Source organism: Branchiostoma belcheri, unplaced genomic scaffold (assembly GCF_001625305.1).
Source record: "Branchiostoma belcheri isolate BF01 breed outbred unplaced genomic scaffold, Haploidv18h27 scaffold50, whole genome shotgun sequence".
Classification (NCBI taxonomy): Eukaryota; Metazoa; Chordata; class Leptocardii; order Amphioxiformes; family Branchiostomatidae; genus Branchiostoma; species Branchiostoma belcheri.
In genome coordinates this window covers 741,021-764,317 of record NW_017804132.1, presented here as the reverse complement: position 1 = coordinate 764,317, position 23,297 = coordinate 741,021, and the positions used below count along the sequence as shown (strand labels likewise).

The 23,297-nt window shown below is 43.5% G+C and overlaps 4 protein-coding genes across 4 annotated transcripts in view; 2 read left to right on the top strand and 2 right to left on the bottom strand.

The window, feature by feature from the left end:
- Positions 1–5,424: 5,424 nt before the first annotated feature.
- LOC109480329 (transcription factor SUM-1-like) lies at positions 5,425–9,047 on the bottom strand. The gene is made up of 3 exons (XM_019782521.1): positions 8,409–9,047; positions 6,853–6,934; positions 5,425–5,552 (listed from the first exon to the last, which is right to left on the bottom strand). Exons 1-3 carry the CDS (start codon positions 8,883–8,885, stop codon positions 5,425–5,427), a joined length of 687 nt encoding a protein of 228 aa, XP_019638080.1. The 5' UTR covers positions 8,886–9,047.
- A 4,891-nt stretch (positions 9,048–13,938) lies between these two features.
- Positions 13,939–15,552, bottom strand: LOC109480333 (myogenic factor 5-like). Its single transcript, XM_019782524.1, has 3 exons — positions 15,003–15,552; positions 14,538–14,622; positions 13,939–14,073 (listed from the first exon to the last, which is right to left on the bottom strand). The coding sequence occupies exons 1-3, from the start codon at positions 15,483–15,485 to the stop codon at positions 13,973–13,975; spliced, it is 669 nt and encodes a 222-aa protein (XP_019638083.1). The 5' UTR covers positions 15,486–15,552; the 3' UTR covers positions 13,939–13,972.
- Positions 15,553–19,871: 4,319 nt separating this feature from the next.
- On the top strand, positions 19,872–22,821 carry LOC109480341. Its single transcript, XM_019782534.1, has 4 exons — positions 19,872–19,991; positions 20,953–21,161; positions 21,712–21,891; positions 22,122–22,821. The coding sequence occupies exons 1-4, from the start codon at positions 19,923–19,925 to the stop codon at positions 22,150–22,152; spliced, it is 489 nt and encodes a 162-aa protein (XP_019638093.1). The 5' UTR covers positions 19,872–19,922; the 3' UTR covers positions 22,153–22,821.
- Positions 22,822–22,863: 42 nt separating this feature from the next.
- The window catches only part of LOC109480295 (cytochrome P450 2U1-like), a 3,879-nt gene continuing 3,445 nt past the window's right edge, over positions 22,864–23,297 (top strand). Inside the window, exon 1 of the mRNA XM_019782480.1 lies at positions 22,864–23,235. Coding sequence (XP_019638039.1) covers positions 22,958–23,235 — 278 coding nt within the window. The 5' untranslated portion in view covers positions 22,864–22,957. The remainder of the gene's footprint in view (positions 23,236–23,297) is intronic.

The following is a 23,297-nucleotide window of genomic DNA, read 5'->3' as shown; positions in this document are numbered from 1 at the left end:
ACCTTACATCACATCAATTAGCACAGGAGGCGTAACAAATACAGACTCGAGGATAGTTTGAGATAAAGAAAAGAAAAAGACGATTTTGAGTACTACAATTCTCTACACATTTCTCTTGAGTCCCCTTAGTTATGTTTCAATGTCAAATATCATTAAAATCATTCTGCAACAATGACATTGACACCTGTGTTTTCCTTTTGTTATGTTCATCATAAGTTGTTGATGCTCGGAACCGATGAATATACAACTCTGCACATATATACTTTCCTAAACTCGCCATTCTTCACGTTTTAAACTACAGTTGGCCATCAGTCTCCAGACTTTTTTTATCATTTAATGAATGATCTTTTTAATGCTCGACAGTTGTACATGGTACAATGTATGGCAAGGATGACAATGTGGTCGTTACAGTCATACTAGTCTATTCCTGGAAACTTAGTAGAACTACGAAGTTCGCCGCCTCCCAGTCAGACCATCCCCACATCCACCTGCCAACTTGAGGCACGTGGAGAGTTACGGTTCCCCCGACTCCCCACACCCCAGCGTGCCCGTCCCCGGTACCGTGGGGGTTGTGGATAATTAGCGCGAGGATGAGGGTTCAGCACGCGACTGTTACACACTAGAGGCGGGCTGCCGATCCCCCACCTCGCCTGACGATAGCCCAATTCTCCGGCTCCGTAATGCATTGTTCACGGTCAACTCCCAGCCCTGTCCGGCCGGTACTAACTGTGATGGTGCAGGGGAAAAGTTTCGTTACACCTGGGCACGTTCATGTAACGGCTTCAAGATGGGACAAAACGGGGTTCTTAGACCCTGGTTAGAACTTAGAGAAGACTAGAGGACAGTAGAGCAAGAGACAATGGCATTGACATTGGCGAGAGAGCGGATTTTTTGAGAAGGCTTTTAGATTGGGCAAAGAGCTTACTAGTAGTTTGAGTGGCTCTGGAGTTGCAAAGAGCACACACACACACACACACACGCGCGCGCGCGCGCGCGCACACACACACACACACACACACACACACACATACACGCCACAAAAGGGCCATTCTTCTAAAATGTAATAACAGTACGCCCTTCTTTTAGTATCCTGCCTTTCTCTTGCCTTATTGGGCTAATAGGTCACCCTTCTATCCTTGAATCTTTCTCATCTCAGTGTACCAGTAAGTACTAACTTCAACCTACACGTTGCCTATATAAGGCCCGTGTCCGGTTCTTTGTCCCACCCGTGCGGCTTGCACCCCTACCCCGGTACAGGGCCTTGCGTGACGGGACCAAAGTGCTTGTCATATCTGGCGTTCTTTTCTTTGTTTGAAGTTACGATGACGAAATTTGCAGACGATTTTGTCCCAGGAATTGGTGCTTTTTTATCACATCAAAGAGCTTCAAAGCGAGTCTGTGTTAGTAGAAGGTATACATGTAGGTTACGTCTGTCTGTCTGTCTGCCTACGTAGCTACGTGCTTAGGTACTCAACCCTTATTCCCATCGGATGTACATGTTCTATTACTCTCCAAGCAGAGGTTGATGGGGAAGACTATGACCTACCTATGACTATGACAGAAAACGCAGCATATATAGAACGATCACAATCTTCCCCACCTTGGAAAGTAGTAGTACTAATGTGAAAAGCCTTCTTTCTTTAACTTTTGGATAGCATTACGTCAGAAAATTCGGTTCTGTCTGTTCCATGAATGTCGATACACATTGGGATAGTGTTCTTTCAACTCAGTATGTAGATGGGTGAATATTGACTTGAAAAAATATGGCTTCCAAGCCATAAAAACTGCATTGTATGGGCTTGGAAACCAGATTTTTTTAAAGTATTCTAGTCGCTTATCTACATACTGAGTTGAAAGAACACTATCCCAATGTGTATCGACACTCATGGAACAGACAGAACCGAAAATTTCTGACGAAAAACGGTTACTAGAAGTGTACAGAGTTAAGTGCGGAGTTCAGCCGGTTGCTAGTGCAAGATGTCGTCAGCCTTGCGTGACCAATGTGGCCTGATTGTGCCAAGTGTGAACACTCCCGACCTGGGACCTTATCTCCATTTCAAAGGCGAGACCGGCCGCCGTCATGTCTGTCCCGGGACGTGGGGCGGACGTGACCCCGTGTTCTTTTGTAGAGAAGTCCGGGAACTTTGATCGAACACAACACGGTAACACAGGTGTCTCATTCAGACATGTACAGGCAGGGCGGTTAGAGTCGGGCCCATATCGTATTTCTTAAGTCAGTAAAGAGGACAGGTTGTACGATATAGGCTTGACCCGTCAATGAAGGTTAGACATCCAGGTAATGAGATAAACTAGGAAATGGTTACTCAAGCAACGTGGAGAGATTTATTTTATTTATTTTTATTTATTGTCAGTTTGCACATAAAAAAGTAACAGTATAAAATGAAATTATATACAAGCAAATATATGCTGGAGAGCCCAAGAAACCTGAAGGTTTGTCTAGTGGACTCTCCCAAATCCTATTAATTTTACGATCTCTTATTTACATACATTTATTACATTTACATTTAACTTGCAATATATGTATTAAGGGACAAGCAAACAAATTAACTCAAAATAGGTACAAGATAATATAAAGTTAACACGGCGAATCAAATATCTAAGCAATAAAGTAAGACAATCAAGAACAAATCATATTGAACAAAAACAATAAATTTCCATTAGTCAAATCATAAGTTGTTATGAGTAAGAACAACATAAGAAACCAATATTAACACAAAGAAAATATCATAGCATAAGAAAACAAGGAAAACAAAAGCAAATCAGGAAGTGGTAGTTGGCTTCTCTATCAGGTCAGTTTTTAAATGTCTTTTGAAAGTTGGAAGGGATTGACAATTTTGCTGTGAGTGACTTAAACTGTTCCAAACTAAGGGGCCTCTAAACATTATCGTGAACTGTTTCATATTTGACTTTGTCAGGATTGGCCTTAAATCATTTTGCTTTCTAGTACTGTAACTGTGGATATCTGAGTTGTATTGAAATATGTCCTGAAATTGAACTGGTAATTGTGAACTTTTATGTAAAACTCTATGGACAAAAATTGCTGTTTGGAGTTTATTTATGTCATACACTGTTAAAATTTTCAAGTTGTAAAATAGAACCGCAGAGTTAGCAAAAAATGGAACATAAGACGCGATCCTAACAAAGCGCTTCTGCAGCTGATGCAGCGGACGGATTGAAAACTGTGAGACGGTTCAAGTAGCATCCACTAATTACCAACGGTGACTAAGTCTCGAAATTGGCAGTGGATGCTACTTGAAACGTCTGACAGTTTTCAAAAGCTACTTAAGCCTTTTAAAGTTTTAAACGTCCTGGTTGACCATTCATGTAAGTAGAGAACTTAAATGTTTTCTCGTTATGAGACACACAACTTATATTTTGGTCAAAAATTGGCAATATTGATACTTAATGAAGGACACACACCTACCTACCTACATACGATCACACACGCACACTTTAATTTGCCGTTCTACTTTCTCGTCAATGAATGAATGACAGGTTAACGACGTGCACTTAAGGGTTATTGTCTTCTTCCCCTACAGACTAGATAGCGATAGCACTGTCATTCAGTAAAAGTTGCTACAATACAGCCAAGTGAACCAGTCAGAATTAAAGTGAGGAAGGTGACAGACGGTCACTGAAACGTTGGCTTAAATAAACCTCTTGGACGTGTAAAAAGGGTCTCTTTATTCAGTGACTTACCAACCTGCCTATAGAGAAGTCTGCTAACCAATGCTAATTCAACGGACGTAGAGCGTAATTGGCGCATCTTGCGTAGAGCGTATTCGCCGTTTTAATTCTACGTAGTGCATTGTAGCCACTTGGCATGTGGGGCATAGTCAATTTCTACTGGCTGGTAGTTTTTGTTTTTCCCACCCCCCAGAATGTCCCAGAAGCTTGCTGACAGCTCCAGTCTCCGCTGTACAGACTGTAGAGCCGAGACTGTGACGCAGTCTTGTCTCCCTGCCAGCCTCCGTAACGTTAGACCTGAATTACTACAGGCAAGGTCACATTATACCGGGGCTGAGTCAGGGGGAACGGATAGACCGTAATTACACTTACAGTTACTTCACTTCTTCTTCCCGCCAAATCTGAGCTAATCTGTACTGAATATTGGTGGATGGGAGGATAGACATATATAGCCTGGTTGCCAGCAGACCCACAGCGCACTAGACCAAAAGTTATCTTGTGTGCAAACTGGTTAGCCTCTACCAGGCTTCGGGAGGCGGCAAAATGTTCTCTCCCAGCAGACAAACTCCCCTTGCATGTTATCTCTCTATTTGGCCGATTTCTACTCTTTTTAGCCGCATCCCGAAGCCTGGCAGAGGCTACAAACTGGCCCCCAACTGTGGAATAACCTGTCACTGAAACAACGTAAGACTTTGGGATTGGTGAAATTCAGTCAGGAATTGTGATATGAACGTATAGAGTTGAAAATTCTTTTGTTGTACAAAACATGTATGTCATTTTGGATCGTAGGTGTTCTTGTAATACTGTACAGCCTGTTATTTTGTACTTTGTATGCGCAGCATTGCCTGAACAACAGGTTTTTGTATACCTGAGTGTAGTTGCTGGTGAAATAAATAAACTGAAACTGATAACTTTTAGTCTAGTGTGCTGTGGGTCTGGCACCCAGGCTAACAGAAACGGTTTGGTGCAGTGAGGCCAGGAGAAGAGACTAGGGAAGACAGACTCGGAGGCGTCTGCCGGCGGCACGGCTGCCTGTGTCAGGTCAGATTAGGAACATCTTCGTGAGAAGAACCACGTAGTATCAGTCGTGTAGAACATCTAGTTAAGTTGGTGATCATGAAAGCAATCTGCCAACGACATGACCAAATGGACATGGGATAAAGTATGTGTGGGGAGGGGGGCGAACTTGACTCTTGTGCGTGAGCTTAGAGTGCGAATGCATCTGTAAATTTGGCAAGTCTTCAAATCAAATATTTTCCACGCTTAAGACAACAATTACATGACAAGAGCCTCAGTCTTCAGGGCAAATTATTGGAAAACTCGAAATCAAAAATGCGCATATCGTTTTGGGAAATTGGACCATTTTTTTTGTGAAAAATAAAGTGTGTGTGACTCAACTAGAAAAGAAATGTAACGTACACGAGTATGTAAGAAAACACACAATTGGAAACATTTATTTCTAACACGAAAAACAGTGGAGCTAGAAAATCAAGTATATACAGCATATGTACAAATAAAGTTTACATTCAACTCCGAAGTCCTTCACAACATCACGTCATCTCTCGCGAGACTTCACAAAAAGCTTTCGACAACACCAACAACACGATGACTTTTTCCCATAATAATTGCTTCTCTCAAGTCCATCTTAAGTTCATTGGAAATGTACACATGGTCCCCGGTGTCTCTTTTCTTGGATGTATGGCAGTCCCCTGTCTTTCATCTGGCTGTGTTACTGTTGCTCGCGTTGTTGTTCTCCTCGCCCTCTATGGTTGAAATACTCTGCACGATGAGAGACAAACAGTCTAGACTGGACACGTTATTCCCGCACGACTGGCTCTCGTAACCTGGGGACGAGAACAGGAAAACTTGGGTCAGATCAACAAATCATTCTTTTTCTGGCTTAATTTTTTTGCATTGAAGAAACAATACAAACACAAAGACAAAATTGGGCTGCACTCAAGTTATACACTTATTTTAACAGCCCAACTTGACAATTAACTTAAAACGATTTTTTGACTATTTTTACACTTATTTTAACAGCCCAACTTGACAATTAACTTAAAACGATTTTTTGACTATTTTTAATGTCGACTAACTCTTTACACATAATTCAAAACAATAACGTTTAAGTCTGAGTAATCATGATTAATCTATTAACATATCTACAGTGCATTTGGACCCCATTTTAGGTTGCTTCCTTATGGGTCAAAATAAAGCAATAAGATGAGTAAGTAACTGTGATCTCTTACTAATAACGATATTATGTCATGGTGCCAGAACGTGTATCTGAAAGTATTTTTTACTGGTGACAAAACTACGGGCAATTTCCATTTACCGACATCTCCATAAATACTGATGACTTATGAGTGAATATTCTGGAAGTGATGCACCGTTTCAGCTTTCAGCGTCAACAATAATTAATATTGCTATTTCCTCTCACCAGCACTCTATTCTTCAGTTATTGTCTTAACGAATTACATATATTTTGATTCTAAAATGTGTACAGCTTAAATTTGCAATGGTGCAAAAAGAATGGACGTGAACTATTGCCTTATTGTCTGTAGAAGCCCGTTTTGAAGGGTGCGTTATTCTATAGCCTGTGTATTTTTAGCCAGACCGTAACCCAATAGTTGGTATCACGCTGCGGTACATGTGCCTGCTTACGCTATCACTTTCAATTACAAATCACTTTGCAATGTTATGGTCTTTAAAACAGCTTCATCAACTAAAATGTATGTTTTATGAAAGTTACAGCACTAAGCGATGCTCTAAGTAGTGAAATATCCACTATGTGAGGTTTTGTTTAGTAAATATAAAACTCATATCGTCCAACCAATGCAGTGGTCAACTACAAGTACGTAACATACACTTGGCTACGTTCCATAACTATAAGAGAATATGTTCTATAAGTTATACTCATGCTGGGCATTTCTTACGTTTTATGGAAGTTATGGCCTACTTGTATTTAAAGTCTTGATAGAAAGCTTTAGTTTGGGTGACAGATCAGTAGAAAAAGTATCAAAACGCCCAGCTTAATGCTAACTTCAAGACAAACTTCTCATTGGGACAGCAGAAAGAGAGATTCTATGAAAGGAGCGGCCATGTTTTCTGTAGAAAGATATCAAAGATGGAGGATTTGCTCACCGTTCCCAGGTTGGCCGTCAGCTTGTTCCCAGGACGAGTTCCCGGATGTGTCGGTACAGAAACTTCGCGGACTGTGGGCGGCCTACATGGACGAGAAAAAGAAGAAATCATGAACAACGTTAACTACTACATGTACGCTTGTGTGTATACAGAAGAAAGGCGTCTATGCATATGTGTAAGACTGCCGAAGTAGTGATTCAATTGCATGCTACCTAGAAGTACTTTAGGTAAATCTCACTCAAACAACAAGTATCTTTATGGAGTTACTTTACGTAGTCTGTGAGCGTGTATTTGTATGTGTGGCCAAAATGTAACAAGCGTCAAAAGCAATTAAAGTACAGAAATCTGGATCTTCCTATTTTGTCTACCCCCACAAGACAACGGCACGAGTATTCGGATCGCCAGCAGAAAGGGTACTTCTAGTATCAGTTTACATTCAGTCTGGGGTCAGACAGTGGAGTTTCCTACAGCCGAACCTGAACACGGATCATATTTTACCTTCCCTCTCGTCCATTTATACACGATTCTGTCACCACTAACCCTGGTAATGACTGCTGCTGCCATGGGACAACATTGTTTTTCTTGCTAATTAAATTTATCTGCAGTACAGATTGAAAAGTTACTGGAGCAAAGTCGTGCAGGGGAGTTGATAGCCTTGGGGCGCGGGCCCTGCTGACCCCACTTGGAAACACGACGTAGGTTTGTGTAATGAACAACAGATGAGATGAGAGCAGTGGACAGCAGTAGTTCAACGTTCTGTCTAGTCTCCACCATACTCCTTTTGCAGGCTGAATAAATCGTAGAAAGCGGTCTAAAAAGGTGATATAATTCCAGTAGGGTTAAATTGGACCCTCTATGGCTGCGAAACTCCTCTGGTCAATCATATCCCATTTTTAGACCGATTTCTACGATTTATTCAGCCTGCAAAAGGAGTCTGGTGGAGACTAGGTTCTGTCTGTGTGAAGCTGAAATCCCACAACTACCCACGGACGGAATCACGTCATTAGGAGCCGATTATCAGGAGTAGTTATCAGATCTATCTCATTGCCATTTTCGGACGAATCAGTCGGAGTAAAAATGGAGCGAGGCTGGGAGAATGAAGCGATAGTAAGACCCAGATAAAGGCACCAGACGTCATATCATATCTGCGTCATAGATGCTTCTCTCATTTAGTAAAACTGCTATGGGAAGTTTTCCCTCCTACGCTTTGCCATAAAGAGACACCGATGTCATGCGTTTTCAGCGTACATATATGAAGGGCTAGTCATTATTCAAGAAATGTGAAGAACCGTAAACGTTTTGTGTTCATACAGTAGCGTTATGACAAGCGTCAATTTGAATAAAGTACATTTGGTGTGTATACATACATCTGTAAATGCCCCACTGTGGATGATCGCAAAGTTTCGGAAGCTTCTTTATCGTCAGGATTGTTAACTAATTATACACAACGGAAGTCAGGCCTGACAAGCGGGATAACGAGTCGTTTGATCTCGGGTTGGTTCTGATCGGTCCCTGTCCGGCGTCTAACAACATGTAAACGGGCGGGGAGGACTCACCATTCCGTCCGAGCAGGACCCGGGGCTGGGGGCGGAGGCGTCCGACACCTCTCCCGAGGAATTCTCCTTGCTGTCCCGCAGAAGTTTGTGGAGCTGCTCGATGTAGGAGATGGCGTTGCGGAGGATTTCAACCTTGGGGAGCCTCTGGTTCGGGTTGGCGCACGATTTCTTCTTCAGAATGTCGAAGGCCTCGTTGACTTTGACCAGGCGACGCCGCTCTCTCATGGTGGCTGCCTTTCTCCTGTCGATGGGGACCGTCTTCTTCTTGCACGCCTTGCAGGCCCAGAGCAGACAGCGGCCGGGGCCGTGGAAGGAAGGGCCCGGGGCCAGGACGTGCCCGTCCCCCTGGTCATCGTACGAGCCGTTCGGGACGGGGAAGTGCTCGCCCGGCAGCACCGTGGCGTTGGGAGCGGCCGGACGGTCGCAGAACGTCGGCGTCGCGTCGAACCTACAGCTGCTCAGCTCCACAAACTCCATCCTGGCCTGCTGTCTTCAGAGTCACCCCTACTCCAAGTTTAACGCTGATGGGAGTGATGTTTTTGAAGTGTCAGAGAGCAAGTGATGCACAGGAACACTCACCGCTCAAACAAGGGCACATGTATGTTGTTAGAGGATACGCCGGGTGCTAATATACCCGCTTTCCTCCAAACGGGGGCAGTGCGGCGGCCCCTCCCACTCGCCTGACCTATGAATATTCATACTCCCGATTTGGAAACACGGTCCCCCCTCTGGGAACCCAGTCGGGATGTGAGTTTTCTCGGTAGGACCTCGTTACCCCTACCGAGGAGAATCGGCGCTGCGAGCCGGGCCCGACTTGGGTGGCACCGCGGGTCACATCTCCGCTGGAAGTAAGGATGCGTCAACGGTGTCTGCAGAAACATCTGCACAGTACAGAGATTCTCTAACGTAGAGAATGTTTTGCTTACAGTTTAACACCGTATGGTATACCTTATGAAATATACGCATCATGTTGCATAAAGGCTTGTTTGTTTTCTTAGTGCAGAATCAGATTTAGGTCACGAACTTATTCACAAGAAAAGTAAAAGAAAAGTTCTTATATGGCAATTTCCCACATGAAGTCTTCTCTCATCTTGAAGTCGTCCACTGCCCCTCCCCCTCTTAAACACGTCACGGTACCTGTACATGAAAGGTTCGGAGATTTTCAATGATGATGCAAAAACCTGAGGGATAGACTACCAGCACTTGGCTTTTACATCTTAAATGTGTTAGTACAGATATATATTTGAAGGATGAAGAATTGTCACCTTTGAATATAGTTTGCAGTATACAGAAACAGACAATTTACCTCAACTGCGTGTAAAAGACTTTAATAAAAGATAGTTCAAAACAACGACAGTTTTAAATTTGCTATTTTCCTGGCTTTTATTTCTAACAAGTTTTTTTTTTCGGCTGACTGTAGTCGATATTGATTTTGATTTTTATATGATAGAAAGCACATTTTTCGAACATGGCAGTAAAACTTTGGCAAGCAAAAAGAAAACAAACTTGAAGTATGCGTTGAACGTCGTTTGAGACCGGTCAACTAAACGTCGTTTGAAAATGACGTCACGCTTCTGGTGACCCCCATGATCCTCAGGGCGGTAAGAAATAAAAGATCCGCCATGCTGGGACAAGAACTTCTAGCCACGAGAAAGAATTTCCATTTAAAAGGCCCTCGCCGGCCGCCAACATGTCTGTCCCCGGGATGTATTTGCCAGCCGGGCGTTTATGCCACCTGGACCAACCGAGGAAAGAAATAACAAAAATACAAATATCACGAAAATATGTGCTGGGGACAATACAATATTTTACACACTAAACCTTTAGTAGGAAGCCATCAATGTACCTCAATAGGTTTGGTTGGGTTTTATTTCAACGTAACATTGTAGCGCATATACCCTTGTAGTTGTAATAGGTCTGACTTGGCTATTTCTCATATGGCCAATACGACACTGTCAGCTCACACTCCAAAATACTAAGAGTTGGTTTTACCAAGGAGGTTCAAGCTTTATGACAACAAACTTTCCGTGTTGAACACTCACATGTGTCTCATCACTTCAAGCTATAATGACTCACATGAAAACAAACTGGGCCATCTTGGGAGACTTTTCTTGTAAAGACTTGACCATCTGTTCTCTCAGTTTGCCCGTTTGTTAGTTACGGTGCTCGTTAAAATCTCATCCTCTCGTGCTGCTGATGAGTTTATTAGCTCCATTACCGCGAGCTACTTAAAACCGGATTAACACAAAGGCGAAAATAGCTTTATCCCGCTAAATCTCTTGTTCTGTTGGTTGTGCTAACTGGTTCTCAATACACACAGAAAGTCGGAAGTGTCGGGGCGGTGTGAATCACTATTATCTGGCAGATCTCCACTTAGCCCAGAAGTGACAATCGTTTTCTAATGATGTCACTTTGTCAGTGCGCGCCAAATCCTGTCCCTCAGTGCTGGTAAATGTGATTTAAAACGGTAGGTTTTCTCTGGAAGAAACTTCCATTCGCTTTGTCATCACTTTTCTCTATCTGGGGTGAAAGAAATAAGGCGATTTCAAGAGTCTTGCGTGTTTGCTTGTCTCAAGTTCTCTGCGAAGTAAAAGTGAGTGACGTTCGGTATCTGTGTCGGCATCTTGAAGACAGAGAAAGTGTTGATGATTTTTCAACGAGCCGGTGTTTCAATACACAGCCAGGGGTCCGGGACACACACATAGATAACACACACACACGGCTACTGTCGTATGGACACGAGAAATGGACGCTTCCATGATGGATTTCTTTGACAGAGAAACTATCGAAGCCTTCACAGAATGTGCAAGAAACAAACTTTTCTGACCCTGGATAAAGATACAATTTTTATGTAGGATTATTGAAATTTCTAATCCATCATGTTAGCTCGATCAATGAATTGTTTGTTGTCTTATGCTAAAACTGAATATTTCAGTAGCAGCTGTATAAAACGCTTCACACACCATTGAATGTAGATTAAAGCAACAACAACAAAAACAAAAACAAAGCTTTCAGCCTTGGCATCTTGCTTGATATAAACTAAAACCTAGTCTAGAAACCTGTCCTATTCCTTTGTTCAACGAAATGTGTAGGATATCATATGATATTCTGTAGCTACATTTGGTGGCATAAAAAGCATGAATTTTTTCACATCGGCTTTCATAATAGTTATAACTGCGGCATTTATTTCACGACTGTGGTAATATTCTTTGTATTATCCTTATACATGTACAGAATGTTTAATAGTTTGACTGTCCATGCGCCCGTTCGTCCAAAAGCCATTGCAGAAGAAATTGCATAGCAACAGACAGTAGGAGCGGAAACCGAAGACCCTCTGCTATCTCTGGGGTGTGGTACCGTGCCCAGGAGAACGACACAGGACCCGGGCTCCTCTTGTTCATCCACGCGACTTGCGGGCTTCCATCCACCCGGGGGACGGGCACGTATAAGGCCGTCCTTTGTCCGACCAGCCCGTCGACGCGTGCCACTTGCCACAACTGCTCACTCCGAGAGCCAGGGTCAACTTCAACTGTCGGCATGTGTCGTGCAGGGGGCGGGCGACATGTTGGTCGCGGTCACACAAAAATAAGAAATGTATTTTATCCATGCACGCTACAACAGCAAGAAAACACCCGGCACGAATTGCGCGCATTCTTACAAGTACATTCTTATGACGTTCATACATATACATTCTTATTACACAATAGTAGTAGAAAACGCAGAATACCTTAATAGTTTATGGTATGATAAAAATGAATTTATGGATAACACGCCCTATAATCACAAACATTGCCTTGGTGTAATCGTATCTAATATCACCTCTTAAAATAAGTTACTTTTGTTTATATTTCGTCGAAAAACACAAAAGAAAAGTGCATTCTCGAGGCTCCTTTCTTTATTTGGAGTATAATGAAAACCTCGCAACGTTTTCTTCAATAAAACTTGCCTTTGAAAACCCCCCTTGATTATCAATGCTCAAATATTCTGTAAATTCATTGTTCCCTAAATTGTATCATTCAGGTCTATTTAAACGAGGAAATTCTATCATTGATATCACCTCCTTGATATGACAAAACTGCATCACCTAGCGGTGAAACTGGGGTACTGCAGTGACGTTAGACTTGTCCCATCCATCTTGTCCTGAAGCGCAGCATCGCGCCTAGAGCGTGGCATCTCAGGGGAGTGATTTGTCGGTAGGATATTGGAACAGTTGCCCCGAAAAGGTTTGGACAGGGCGCACCGTGCAGCTACCCCGAACTCTCCGAGGGAAGAAACACTTGCGCCCGATCGGACCGAGTTACTGAGAAAACAAGCCGACCGATTGTTTAAAGTCCAACAAAGAAATCAGCTGGTGATTTCAGGCTGCAGCTGGACGTGGTTTTAAAATTGGCTTTTAAAGGGAAAAAGGAGGTTTAAAGGCGATTATAGAAGACCTTCTGTCACTCAAATCCATTGGTATTTCATTTCAACTTATTTGGGCAGATTTTGACAATCTCCTTGGCTGAAAATTGCAATGGTTCTATCTTTGAACGTTCCCACAAATGTACGAATGTACAAAGTAAAGAACTTCGCATTTTGTTAATGATACAAGCTCTTAGTAGGGGTAACAAGTTGAGAGGTAGTTTCCGTATCTAGGAAAGGAAGTACCATTTATGTCAGTCTCACACCAAAATCAGCCTTTTATGCCTTCATGGCATATATAAAAATAGTGCCTTTATTTAGGACACACCTTCTATTGGCAATAAACGTATTGTACCTTCTTCAAAGTTTCAGAGAACGATTTATTATGTACATGTACGTATTGTGTTCTCTGTGTTCATATATTTTGCACCTAGGATTTGTTTGTTGTACCTGCAACCTTCATATCATAACCGAAGAATCATTTCGCCAAACTGAAGACTGAATTTCAGCATACTACAGCTAGTATGTAAAGTTTCTCACTTTGAGAGTACAAACAGCACTATAGCTAGTGCAGTGCCACCAAGTTTGCGCGTGGGTGGACGGACCGTATGTAACAAGACCTAACACCTGTGAAAAGATTTATGACTAGTCTGTAGAACTAGCTAGAAACATACTTAATCATGTTGTGAGCTTTTTCTTATTTTACTGTTTGAGATTTGTCAAGTATCGGGTCTCGGGTCGTCAAGTATCGGGTCAAGTACAGTAACTATTAGTAATCAGTTCTTCTCTAACTTATTAGACTGGTCTAGCTTTTCTGAACTGACTGTATCTTATTCTCAGTCTGAATAGATCCAGTGATAGCTTTACTAGCATGTCAACTCTATTACTACTCTGGACACCTGTAACTATCAACTAACTTAAGTCAGACGACACCATAGGATACTTTTCTCAGATATTTTATTACAAAAATAGATTCATAATGACAAACAAATTCACAATTTTTTCGATGACATTCTTGCACAAGTCGCACATGGTCAAAATGTCAGATTTACGGATATAAAGTGACGATTTTAGTGACAGTCGAGTCTGTCGTACGTGGAATTACAAGGAACGGAATCGTTTGGTGTTTTTTTCGCCGCCATCTTGGTCGTTCGGCCATGACGTCACTGCAGGTGAGTGTCGGGAAGGGCGATGCTGTTGACGATGGACGACAGGTTGTCCAGACTGGTGCCGCCCTGGTCACTGGACATGCTGGACAGGAACTCTGTGTAAGGGACAAGTGGATGGAAGACATGTTATAGAAACTGCAAAATTCTGTTGTCTTCATCTAGTCTATCAGAGCCTGATAGTGTACTACGTACAAATTCACGTAGGTAAAAATAATGAGAATGGGTTCATAAAAAAACTTAGTAGAAATTTTACAAATGGTATATCTGCCAGAGCAGTTAGTCAGCCTAAGTACCTAGGAGTACAATTGGCAAACGGTGGGAGGGTGCGGCTACTCTTTATCGACTCTAAGCCAGTCTCGTCACTTTCGACCTACCAATATCATGTTCTTCAGTACGCCGAGGTGAAGACAAAAACGCTGAGGCTTTACTTTTTTCATGTAATCTCTATGAATGATGGACACGCAAGACTCTATGAATGAGATTACTGTACTCAAATGTTCTTGTCACAATTCAACTTCCTTACTGAATAACGTGTGATGTATAAGATGACAAGACCTACCGGTGAACAGGTCTGAAGACGGGTACATGTCGTCTGTCCAGGTGAAGCTTGACTCTGAAGACGAGCTGGCAGGACTGTTTAAATCCTGGAAGAAAACATTCAACAAAACGTTACTTTTCTGTAACTACGTATACACCACTGGCATAGCTAACAGTTCGTTATTTTAGTGACTGAAAAACACAAGTATGATATAAACTTTTCTACTGCCCTATGTGTTTGTGCCGGTTAAGGGTGTGGCAGAATCAAAACCTTATAGTATTGACTAGTAAGGTGTTCTAAAGTCTGTGTTTGGAATCCGCATGATCATGACAGTTATTCTACTGAGGTAAGGCGATCTCTGGAATTTCAGAAAACAAAGACGTGCCAAGTCAGCTTTTTTTTAACAAATTCAGAAAGGCTGCCCAGCGATTGCATGCTTCATTACAAAGTTAGAAGATGCAGAAAAAGGAGGATGGAGAAACTCACCATTCCGTCGGAGCAGGCCCCGGGGCTGGCTGCGGGAGAGTCGGCGCTCTGTCCCGCCGAGTTCTCCTGACCGTCCCGTAGAGTTTGGTGCAGCTGCTCGATGTAGGCGATGGCGTTCCGGAGGATGTCCACCTTGGGTGTCTTCTGGCTCGGCTTCATGTGCGTCTTTCTCTTCAGCACCTCGAACGCCTCGTTCACCTTGACGAGCCGCCTTCTCTCCCTCATGGTGGCGGCCTTCCTCCTGTCCTGTCGGGACGCCTTCCTGCTCCGACACGTCTTACAGGCCCACATCAGACAGCGCCCAGGCCCGTGAGCAGACGCCGGCGGGACCGGGACGTGCCCGGCCGCTTCACCGTAGCCTCCGTACGGTTCCATCGGGGCGGGGACCTGCAGGCTGCCGAACATGTCCTGCCCTTGGTCCGGTGTCTGTTGGTAGGACGTGTCGAACTGGAACCGACAGCTGCTCAGCTCTGTGTAGTTCATCTTGAAGAAAGTGTGGAAGATCAGACGAAGTGTTGTCAACAAGAGTCCACGTGTGAGTTTAAAGGAGGGCAGGTCTGGCTTTATATCCGTAATCCTCAGGCTCCTCCTTACAAGGTGTTGAATATTCATGAGGTGTGAAGTCGGACGGCGGTGTTCCCGCTGGACAGCCGATCGGACGGCAAAGCTGGCCCGGTAGGACATCGTTCCCCCGCCGGTAGGGGAAAATCGCTTCGTAAGAGACCAAGACCGACTTGGGTGGCAGACCGCGATCGCAGGACACAGAAAAAAAATGACGCTGTCTTAAATAAGGATCACAACAACACCTATTTACTAAAGATAAAATACTAGTACCTCTCGACGCACATGTACGCCCATACTGGTACAAAACTTTGTATTATAAAACTTTAAAAGAGACAGTCCTCTTTTTAAGTTTTTACACCTTCCTCAGGGCAATTCTAACTGGTTCTCATTGCACAGAAGCACAGGTGTCGCTGTTTTAGGTGCTACAAAAGAATCTTTTTATTCAGTTACGTACTAACTTGATGAAGCTATTCACGGATATATGCTCTTACAAGTATAGTTTATAGCAATAAAGTAGTTCTGGGTACTGTCCAAGCAGAGGTTGATGTTAGAAGATCGTTTGCTTTCTATATATGGCCCTTTTTTTGTCGCTACCACCACCAATTTGATACTGTCTTTGCAGCCACCGAAAGATCTGTTCGGATATTATTTTCTCAAAAACATAAACCTACACAGTATTGTCACTTGACGTATCTAGCTTTCTCTACAGGAGAATGTAGAGAATTTTCAGCATGTTGAAATCACATCTTCCCCCCGTCCTGTCGTGAGTAGGGAGAGAACATGTCACGGGTCCTGCACATGAAAGGAGCGGGGCTTCTGTACTCGAGTGTGGCGTGTGGGGGGGAGGGGCTGTTCAAAAGGCCACGAAACCACCGCCAACATCTTACTTCAATTTGTGAAAATTAGGTCAGCAAAACGGTTTCAGAGTCGTCTTTTAAAGCACGGTGCAGCACATTTCATTATTGAAGTCAACCAACCAGAAATACCTTCATTTATTTATTTGCCTAAGCTTCGTTTTTCTTCCGTTTAAAACACCATATATGGACTACCCGCTATAGATACAACAGCGCCTCTTGCGGGTATTTCCATATTGCAACGCAGACCGTTTACTGTACGTGCATGGATCTAAATAATAGTACTTTAGCGATGTTTGACATTTGGCATTTTGAAACCCGGCTTGACTAGAATACAGTTGACGGTTAGAGGTTGTACGAAACCAGCATGTACTTGACCCATCCACGACCCCATACCCCCTCTCACCCCCGGTCTCACCCCCGGTAAAAGGGTGAGTGATGAAAGCATCATCACGCTGAGAGAAGAATTTTCGCCTCTCGCTTCCCGGCTCGAGAGAATTTCCATGTTAAAAGGCTCGCCGGGCGCCGCCATGTCTGTGTCCGGATGTGTTCCCCAGACGGTACGGTCTGCACCTGGACACGACCGGGTCAATAAAAACTGACACAGATGTACGCGCCTTTCTGTCTTTCGCTCATTTTATGACCCTGCAAGATGCAGCTTCTTTCCAACAAAATTTAAATAAACACTAACAGGTTGAATTTTAGCCCTAGTAGCGTCTTAACGTTAAACAGGTAATTCAATGGTTACTTACACACTGCAACTAGTAATCGTCCATCGTTCTTTGGATTAGTTAGGAATGTATACCTAGGATTTGCTTTGAGTCACCTGTACCATTGCACTGTGACCCACTGTATGTCGAAGTAGCTAGAAACCAGAAATCTTGTTTGGGTTTTGGAACCAAGACCTCAGTTTATTAATTAATGGTTAATTAATTGGCTTGTGCACAGTTCGGATATGAGAGATAATTGGTTGACGACGTTATCTGAGAAAATCTGTGGTTCCCATGGATGTGTGAATCGGTTTTCGACGAGGTCAATATTTGTGTTACATCAGGGGGCAGGAAGGACCACACCGTTAGCGGGGATACCAGGCTGTTTCCAGGGGATACACAGACTATAAAACTCTAGCCTCCACCAGGCCTTCCTATAGGGGTACGGATCGTAGGATTCGGTAAAAAAAAAAGGGAAATAGTTGGCCAGGAGAGTCAGTCCGCGAGAGGGGTAATTTCCCCCTCTGAAGGCAAATGAACTCTACGCTCCCTAAACTCCCCTAGTCCCTATTATATTGGCTAAATTTTACTTTTTCCTGTGTCGCTCTTTGTTTCAGATGTTGCAATGTACATCTATAGAGTAGAGGGACTTATATGTCTAGTCCTTTTGAAGACTTACATGGCCTTCTCTACAAGGCTACCGGGCCATGAGAAAGACATAATCCATGGGAAAACTATTAAGTCTTCTGGGACCAACTTTTCTTATTTGGCGAACTTCTGTGTCCGTTCAGTCGGCCTCACGGCGGCTCCAGGACCGGGTGACGCCCGGCGGCTTTCAAGTCAACTCACCGTGAAAGTTTCTCACACTCCCGTGCAGAGGAGTGAAGACCGTCGGTAATGAGAACACGATGTTTGTCCTAGAGAACGTCTGGCGACTTCCTTGTGTGGCTGCCTTGATGAAGTTATGAGAAAGTTACAGCTGGAAGAATCCCACGACACTGAGAATTGGGAAAACAATGAGTGCGTATCCCAAAGGATCGCGCCATACAACTTCAGCCATTAGTAGAAATCGGAAAAAAAAGAATAATGTAGCTGGCCAGGAGAGGTCCAGTTTGCCAGCTACATTCATTTTATGCCGATTTCTACTATTTATTCATCCTGCAAATAAGTCTGGTGGAGACTACTACAACTTGAGCATATACAGCAGTTTGACTTTAAAACAAACGACGTTTTAGGGGTCTCATATATAGCAACTGCTGCACATATGTATATGATGTATAACGTTACATATAGGTCGCCTTGTCCTTGTGGTGGGGTAGACATGGCTTTCCGAAACGTTGTGCAACGTTAACATCATATGAGTTCTTTGTGAGTCAAAGGGAAATCTAAGGGGGCCCGCAAGCCCTTTTCCGTAGAGCGTAATCGGCCGTTTTAATTCTACGTAGAGCGTAGATGGACCGCTCTAATATTTTTGCGTAGAGCGTATTCGGCGTTTTAATTCTTCGTAATGCGTTGTAGCCACTTGGAATTTATCGTAAAGCGTAATCGAGAGCTTTCCAAATTCAGCGTAGAGCGTTGTCGGGACACCCCCCCCCCCTTGCAGGCCCTCATCTAACCTTCCTATATCTATTCATACTTCCAAAATGCTTATGGCTGTTACAATATATCAAGTTTCCAGTCGTAGTGTTTTACAAGTTTTTCTGTTTCGGAGTTGGTATTATTCGTACCTGCAATTAACGAGCTTTCAAGATGTTTTCCTTTTAAGCTGCCCTTAATCCAATCCATTAGGATTAAGTGGTCTTAAGTCCTTATTAGGGCATGCGTGAACTTCAGACGACTAAACCGACTTCCGAGGTCAGATTTTGATCGGTCTTTATTATGATATCTCAGATTACGATCTGTGATATCGATGACGCCTTGTCTTGTTAGCGGTAAGTAGAGATATCCTGTATTGATGACACCACAGGGTTATCTCTTGGGAGATACAGCGGAACAAAAGATAGCAATGGCTCTTTTAACGATCTACTTACTTCAGTAATAACAACTACCAATCAGTATTAAGTGTCTAGTAACTCAAGCGAAAGAAACACGTCAAGTTTGAACGATTACTAGAATGTGGAAAAATTGTTATAATGTTTTGAATATGATTCGATGCTACAATCTTAGAGGCTTGAAATAACCATGAATATGTTTCTGTCAAGGAATTCCTGTAATTCTATAAAAAGTCGCAAAATGTCGCTGTCGAGCTGGTCTTCTCCGGAGGCTGTGACATCGATCACCATTGATGGCGTCATATGAGAACAAGGCCCGTATTATAGATCTTCTTAGATAAAAAAAAAAGTATATATAGAATAGTTCATTAACATTCAATATGTTATCCGGTCATTGAAATCCAGTCAAAAATCCAGAAAGACAATAACAAAAATGATATTGTATTGGTGGATGTATATGATCGCCGAACTCTATTTCAATATCTGTAGCTTTTTGCACTACACATTTTCAACCTACAAGTATCATATTTTCACCAAAGCATAGACGAGGGATCACAGGAAGTAAAGAAACCCCCGTTGCCTTGACGACACCTACGCAACACAGTGTGTATACTGTACAGGGTTGACAGCACTAGACCTCTCCCCATTGGAAACATCTGGATCTGGACTCGAGTTCAAATATTTGAGGTTATCAACGACAAGGGAACTGCAAACTCCCGGTGGGGTGACTCTGTTTCCTCTGCAGTTTTGGTGCAGATCTAGACATTCGTGAGGCAGAGAGGGGAGGTTTTCTTTGTAGAAATGTTGGCAAAATTCTGTCTTGTGTGTTGTGTGCTGTGTTTGGTGGAGAGTCGTAATGTTCCAGAAAAGGTGAGCGTCTAGTAGCACACTTACTAACTGTTGTTACGCTTCTAAACTGTTGCGTGTTGTGATAGGCTATTTGATAGCTTCATGATAAGTGTCGACAATCAACATGGGGGAAAACATAGTCTTAATTGTCCACCAAAACCGCAACAACAACGAAGTGCTGTGTGGACTTAACCTAAGGGAATAGTTAAGAAGGGTTTGACAATTGTAGGGCATTTCTGACGGCCGAAGATCGTGCATTTGTATATATATATATATACGGTGTGGTATGCTACGCACTTGTTTCAGTGAATATACTAGTACGTGTCTTTTTAAGTTCCACATTTGCATGCCTTTCGATCTTTTCTACCCCCCCCCCTCGTTCCATTCCTACTATCATGATATCTTGATTGTAATCCTAGTACAGACACCGAATACCAAGCCAGAAAGATCAGAAAACAGTAGCCTCCTTCGCAGTCTTGTGCTCCAATGAGCGCGGAAACCTTCTCTCCGTGGCAAAAGTCCCTTGGCAGCAAATCGTCCCTCGCGCCGGCATATTACTCGCGTCGCTCACAGAAAAAATTACGCCCACGCCCAACAAGACTGCGAAGGAGGCTAAGAAAACAGTGTGACTCAGCCCAGACAAGTTTGTCATGAGTTTTCAGGAAGCTCTGGAATAATGGCAGCCATATTGTTCGTAGAATGTCAAAGGTCAATGTCAAAGAAGGTCAAACAGAGTCATGGCCCCAGTCTCGGTTAAGTGATGGGCCATGATTTAAAAAGCCTCTTTCATCCCTATCATGAATTCCTGTTGGTCTGATTTTCAGGTAAAAGCTGGTCCGGATGTTAGTCTCGGTCCGCAGCACCGCAACACTGGGTCAAAGGTATCCGGTAAACGATGTCGGCCCCCGTCTCGGTTAAGTGATGGGCCCTGATTTAAAAAGCCTCTTTCACCCCTATTCTTACTTCCTGATGTTATTTCCAGGTAAAAGCTGGCCCGGATGTTAGTCTCGCTCCGCAGCACCGCAGCGTGAGAAGCACGGACCGCAGGTGCCCCAGTCTCCGGGCGCGGCTCGTGGCCTACGACCGCGTCACGCGCAACCTGCGAGCCGAGGCTAAGGCCGAGAAGGAGTACCTACAGATCCTGGAGAAGGAGAGGGGCATCCTCAACAAACAGTTCAAGGACTGTGCCAGGTAGTAGTAGTAGTAGTAGAAGTAGTAGTATAGTAGTAACGTTACATGTAGTAGTAGTAGTAGTAACGTTACATGTAGTAGTACACATGTACATGTAGTGGTAGTAGTAGCAGTAGTACATGTAGTAGCAGTAGTAGCAATAGTTGTAATAGTAGTAGTACATGTAGTAGTAGTAGAAGTAGTAGTAGTAGTAGAAGTAGTAGTAGAAGTAGTAGTAGAAGTAGAAGTAGAAGTAGTAGTAGTTGTAGTACATGTAGTAATAGTAGAAGTAGTAGTAGTAGTAGTAGCAATAGTAGTAGTAGCAGTAGTAGCAATAGTAGTAGTAGTAGTAGTAGTAGTAGTAGTAGTAGTAGTAGTAGTAGTAGCAGTAACCATTTTTCGTCAGAATTTTGGGCCTTTTTGCTCCATGAATGTCGATATAATTTGGGGCAGTGTTGTTTCAAATTAGGACGTAGATAAATGACTAGAATATTGACTTTGGAATTCTGTTTCCAAGCCTTTAACACTGGATGTCTTTAACACGTTGTTTGAATCTCTCCGTTTGTCGCAGATATTTTGACTACATCGTGCCTGACTACAGCTGCGGGTCGCTGATGCAGCTAATCCTGAAGTACGACACCAGGATAGGTTTCTCCGAGCACCGCCTGTTCCAGCACCACCAGGACCTGGACTGGCTGGACGTGCAGAGGGACATGACCAGGGAACAGTACGAGGCCTGCACATACCGCAGGTTATATATTTTCCATAATTCCTTTGAACCTATTAGCCCCTAAAATGTCGAACCACAAAGTTATCATCAATGTGAACAGATAATTCGCCCACTTTCGTTCTGTTGCACTTGGCTTGCCGCCACCGCGAATGTATAGTTCTGCAACTTGACACGTCCATTTTTCGCGAACTTTTGCTACGGTATACGTATATACCGAACTGTTGGAGACGCTTTTTCTTTTGTATTCACAGGTGGGCAGACTCACGTGCACGTAGAGGGTGACATGCATCTACGGGCAACAACCAGGCCTCTCATAGACAACAGACTCTTTACCGCGTCTGGCAATATTTTGGCAACCTGCCTGAGCTGCAGCACTTCACATTCAAACTGTCAGAGGGCGCCCCTGCACCGTCAATGGAAGGCACCCTGGGTGTTGTTCTTGCACCCAAACCCTACCAGATTTGCGCCCTTCCAAGAGATAATGAGAGCGTTGTTTTGATACTTTTAAACTTATTCTCAGATTATACATAAAGGAATATTTTGCTTATAATATACATGTAGCAGGAAAGGCGTTTGATTTAGAAAAACCTTGGTACCGTAAGGAACATTTGTTTTATTTTGCTTGTCTTTTATTTTCTATTTTCTTCTTGATACCCGGTAGCATATATGTTAACGTTTCAATCATTTAATTATCTTTTTAAAGAGACATTTATCGATGGGGAAAGCGCACTGATTATACAAATGTGATATAAAACATAAGCGTCTCTAGCATCCGTTCGGACGCTGACCTTCGAAGTTCGAACTATGACAATTGTTTTTCCGTGCTGTGTGTCCTTTAGGCGAAAGCTGTGCTGTACTTTTCAATCATACTTAAGAGCTGACATGTTCAAGATGACACATTAAATGTCCGTGACGTTGAATCTTCCATATCAAAGGCAAAGAAAGTCACTCTTCATTTTAGACCTCTGTACACCCCTCTCCGTAAAGTAGGAGAATCCGAGGTCAGTCACTGGGTCAACCTGTCCCATGACAGTGATGCAAGCAAAACTTTTATAATATCGCATTTCTTAGCTATATGCTGTAAGAAATGGAGTCAGTTGTGGCTTTTGTGAGCAGTTTGCTGGCTAACCTAACCCTCCAGTCCGCTCTGGTACTGGTCCTGGTCTTTTTGGCGGCCTACTGGCTACTGGGCAGCGGTGGACGGCCGAAGAACCTCCCGCCAGGGCCGAGAGGGCTGCCCCTGCTCGGTAACCTGCTCAGTTTTCGCCCGAGCCACCTGTTACAGAACCTGACGGTCTGGAGGCGGCAGTACGGGGATGTGGTCTGTGTGAGGATCGCCAACAGACTGGCTGTGGTGCTCAATGGGTAGGTCTTACACACGTACGCAAATCACGTATACAACAACAGTTTGGGGGCCGGGGGGGGGG

Bases quoted from the DNA above. Each gene is read 5' to 3' on its own strand.
- LOC109480329 (XM_019782521.1), bottom strand. From the start codon at position 8,885: ATGGAGTTTGTGGAGCTGAGCAGCTGTAGGTTCGACGCGACGCCGACG. The intron at 6,935-8,408 runs GTGAGTCCTCCC...TCGTCCATGTAG, and splicing joins GGTCCTGCTCGGACGGAATG to GCCGCCCACAGTCCGCGAAG. The intron at 5,553-6,852 runs GTGAGCAAATCC...TCTCGTCCCCAG, and splicing joins TGACGGCCAACCTGGGAACG to GTTACGAGAGCCAGTCGTGC.
- LOC109480333 (XM_019782524.1), bottom strand. From the start codon at position 15,485: ATGAACTACACAGAGCTGAGCAGCTGTCGGTTCCAGTTCGACACGTCC. The intron at 14,623-15,002 runs GTGAGTTTCTCC...GTTTTCTTCCAG, and splicing joins GGGCCTGCTCCGACGGAATG to GATTTAAACAGTCCTGCCAG. The intron at 14,074-14,537 runs GTAGGTCTTGTC...TCCCTTACACAG, and splicing joins GTCTTCAGACCTGTTCACCG to AGTTCCTGTCCAGCATGTCC.
- LOC109480341 (XM_019782534.1), top strand. From the start codon at position 19,923: ATGTTGGCAAAATTCTGTCTTGTGTGTTGTGTGCTGTGTTTGGTGGAG. The intron at 21,162-21,711 runs GTAGTAGTAGTA...CGTTTGTCGCAG, and splicing joins CAGTTCAAGGACTGTGCCAG to ATATTTTGACTACATCGTGC. The intron at 21,892-22,121 runs GTTATATATTTT...TTGTATTCACAG, and splicing joins GAGGCCTGCACATACCGCAG to GTGGGCAGACTCACGTGCAC.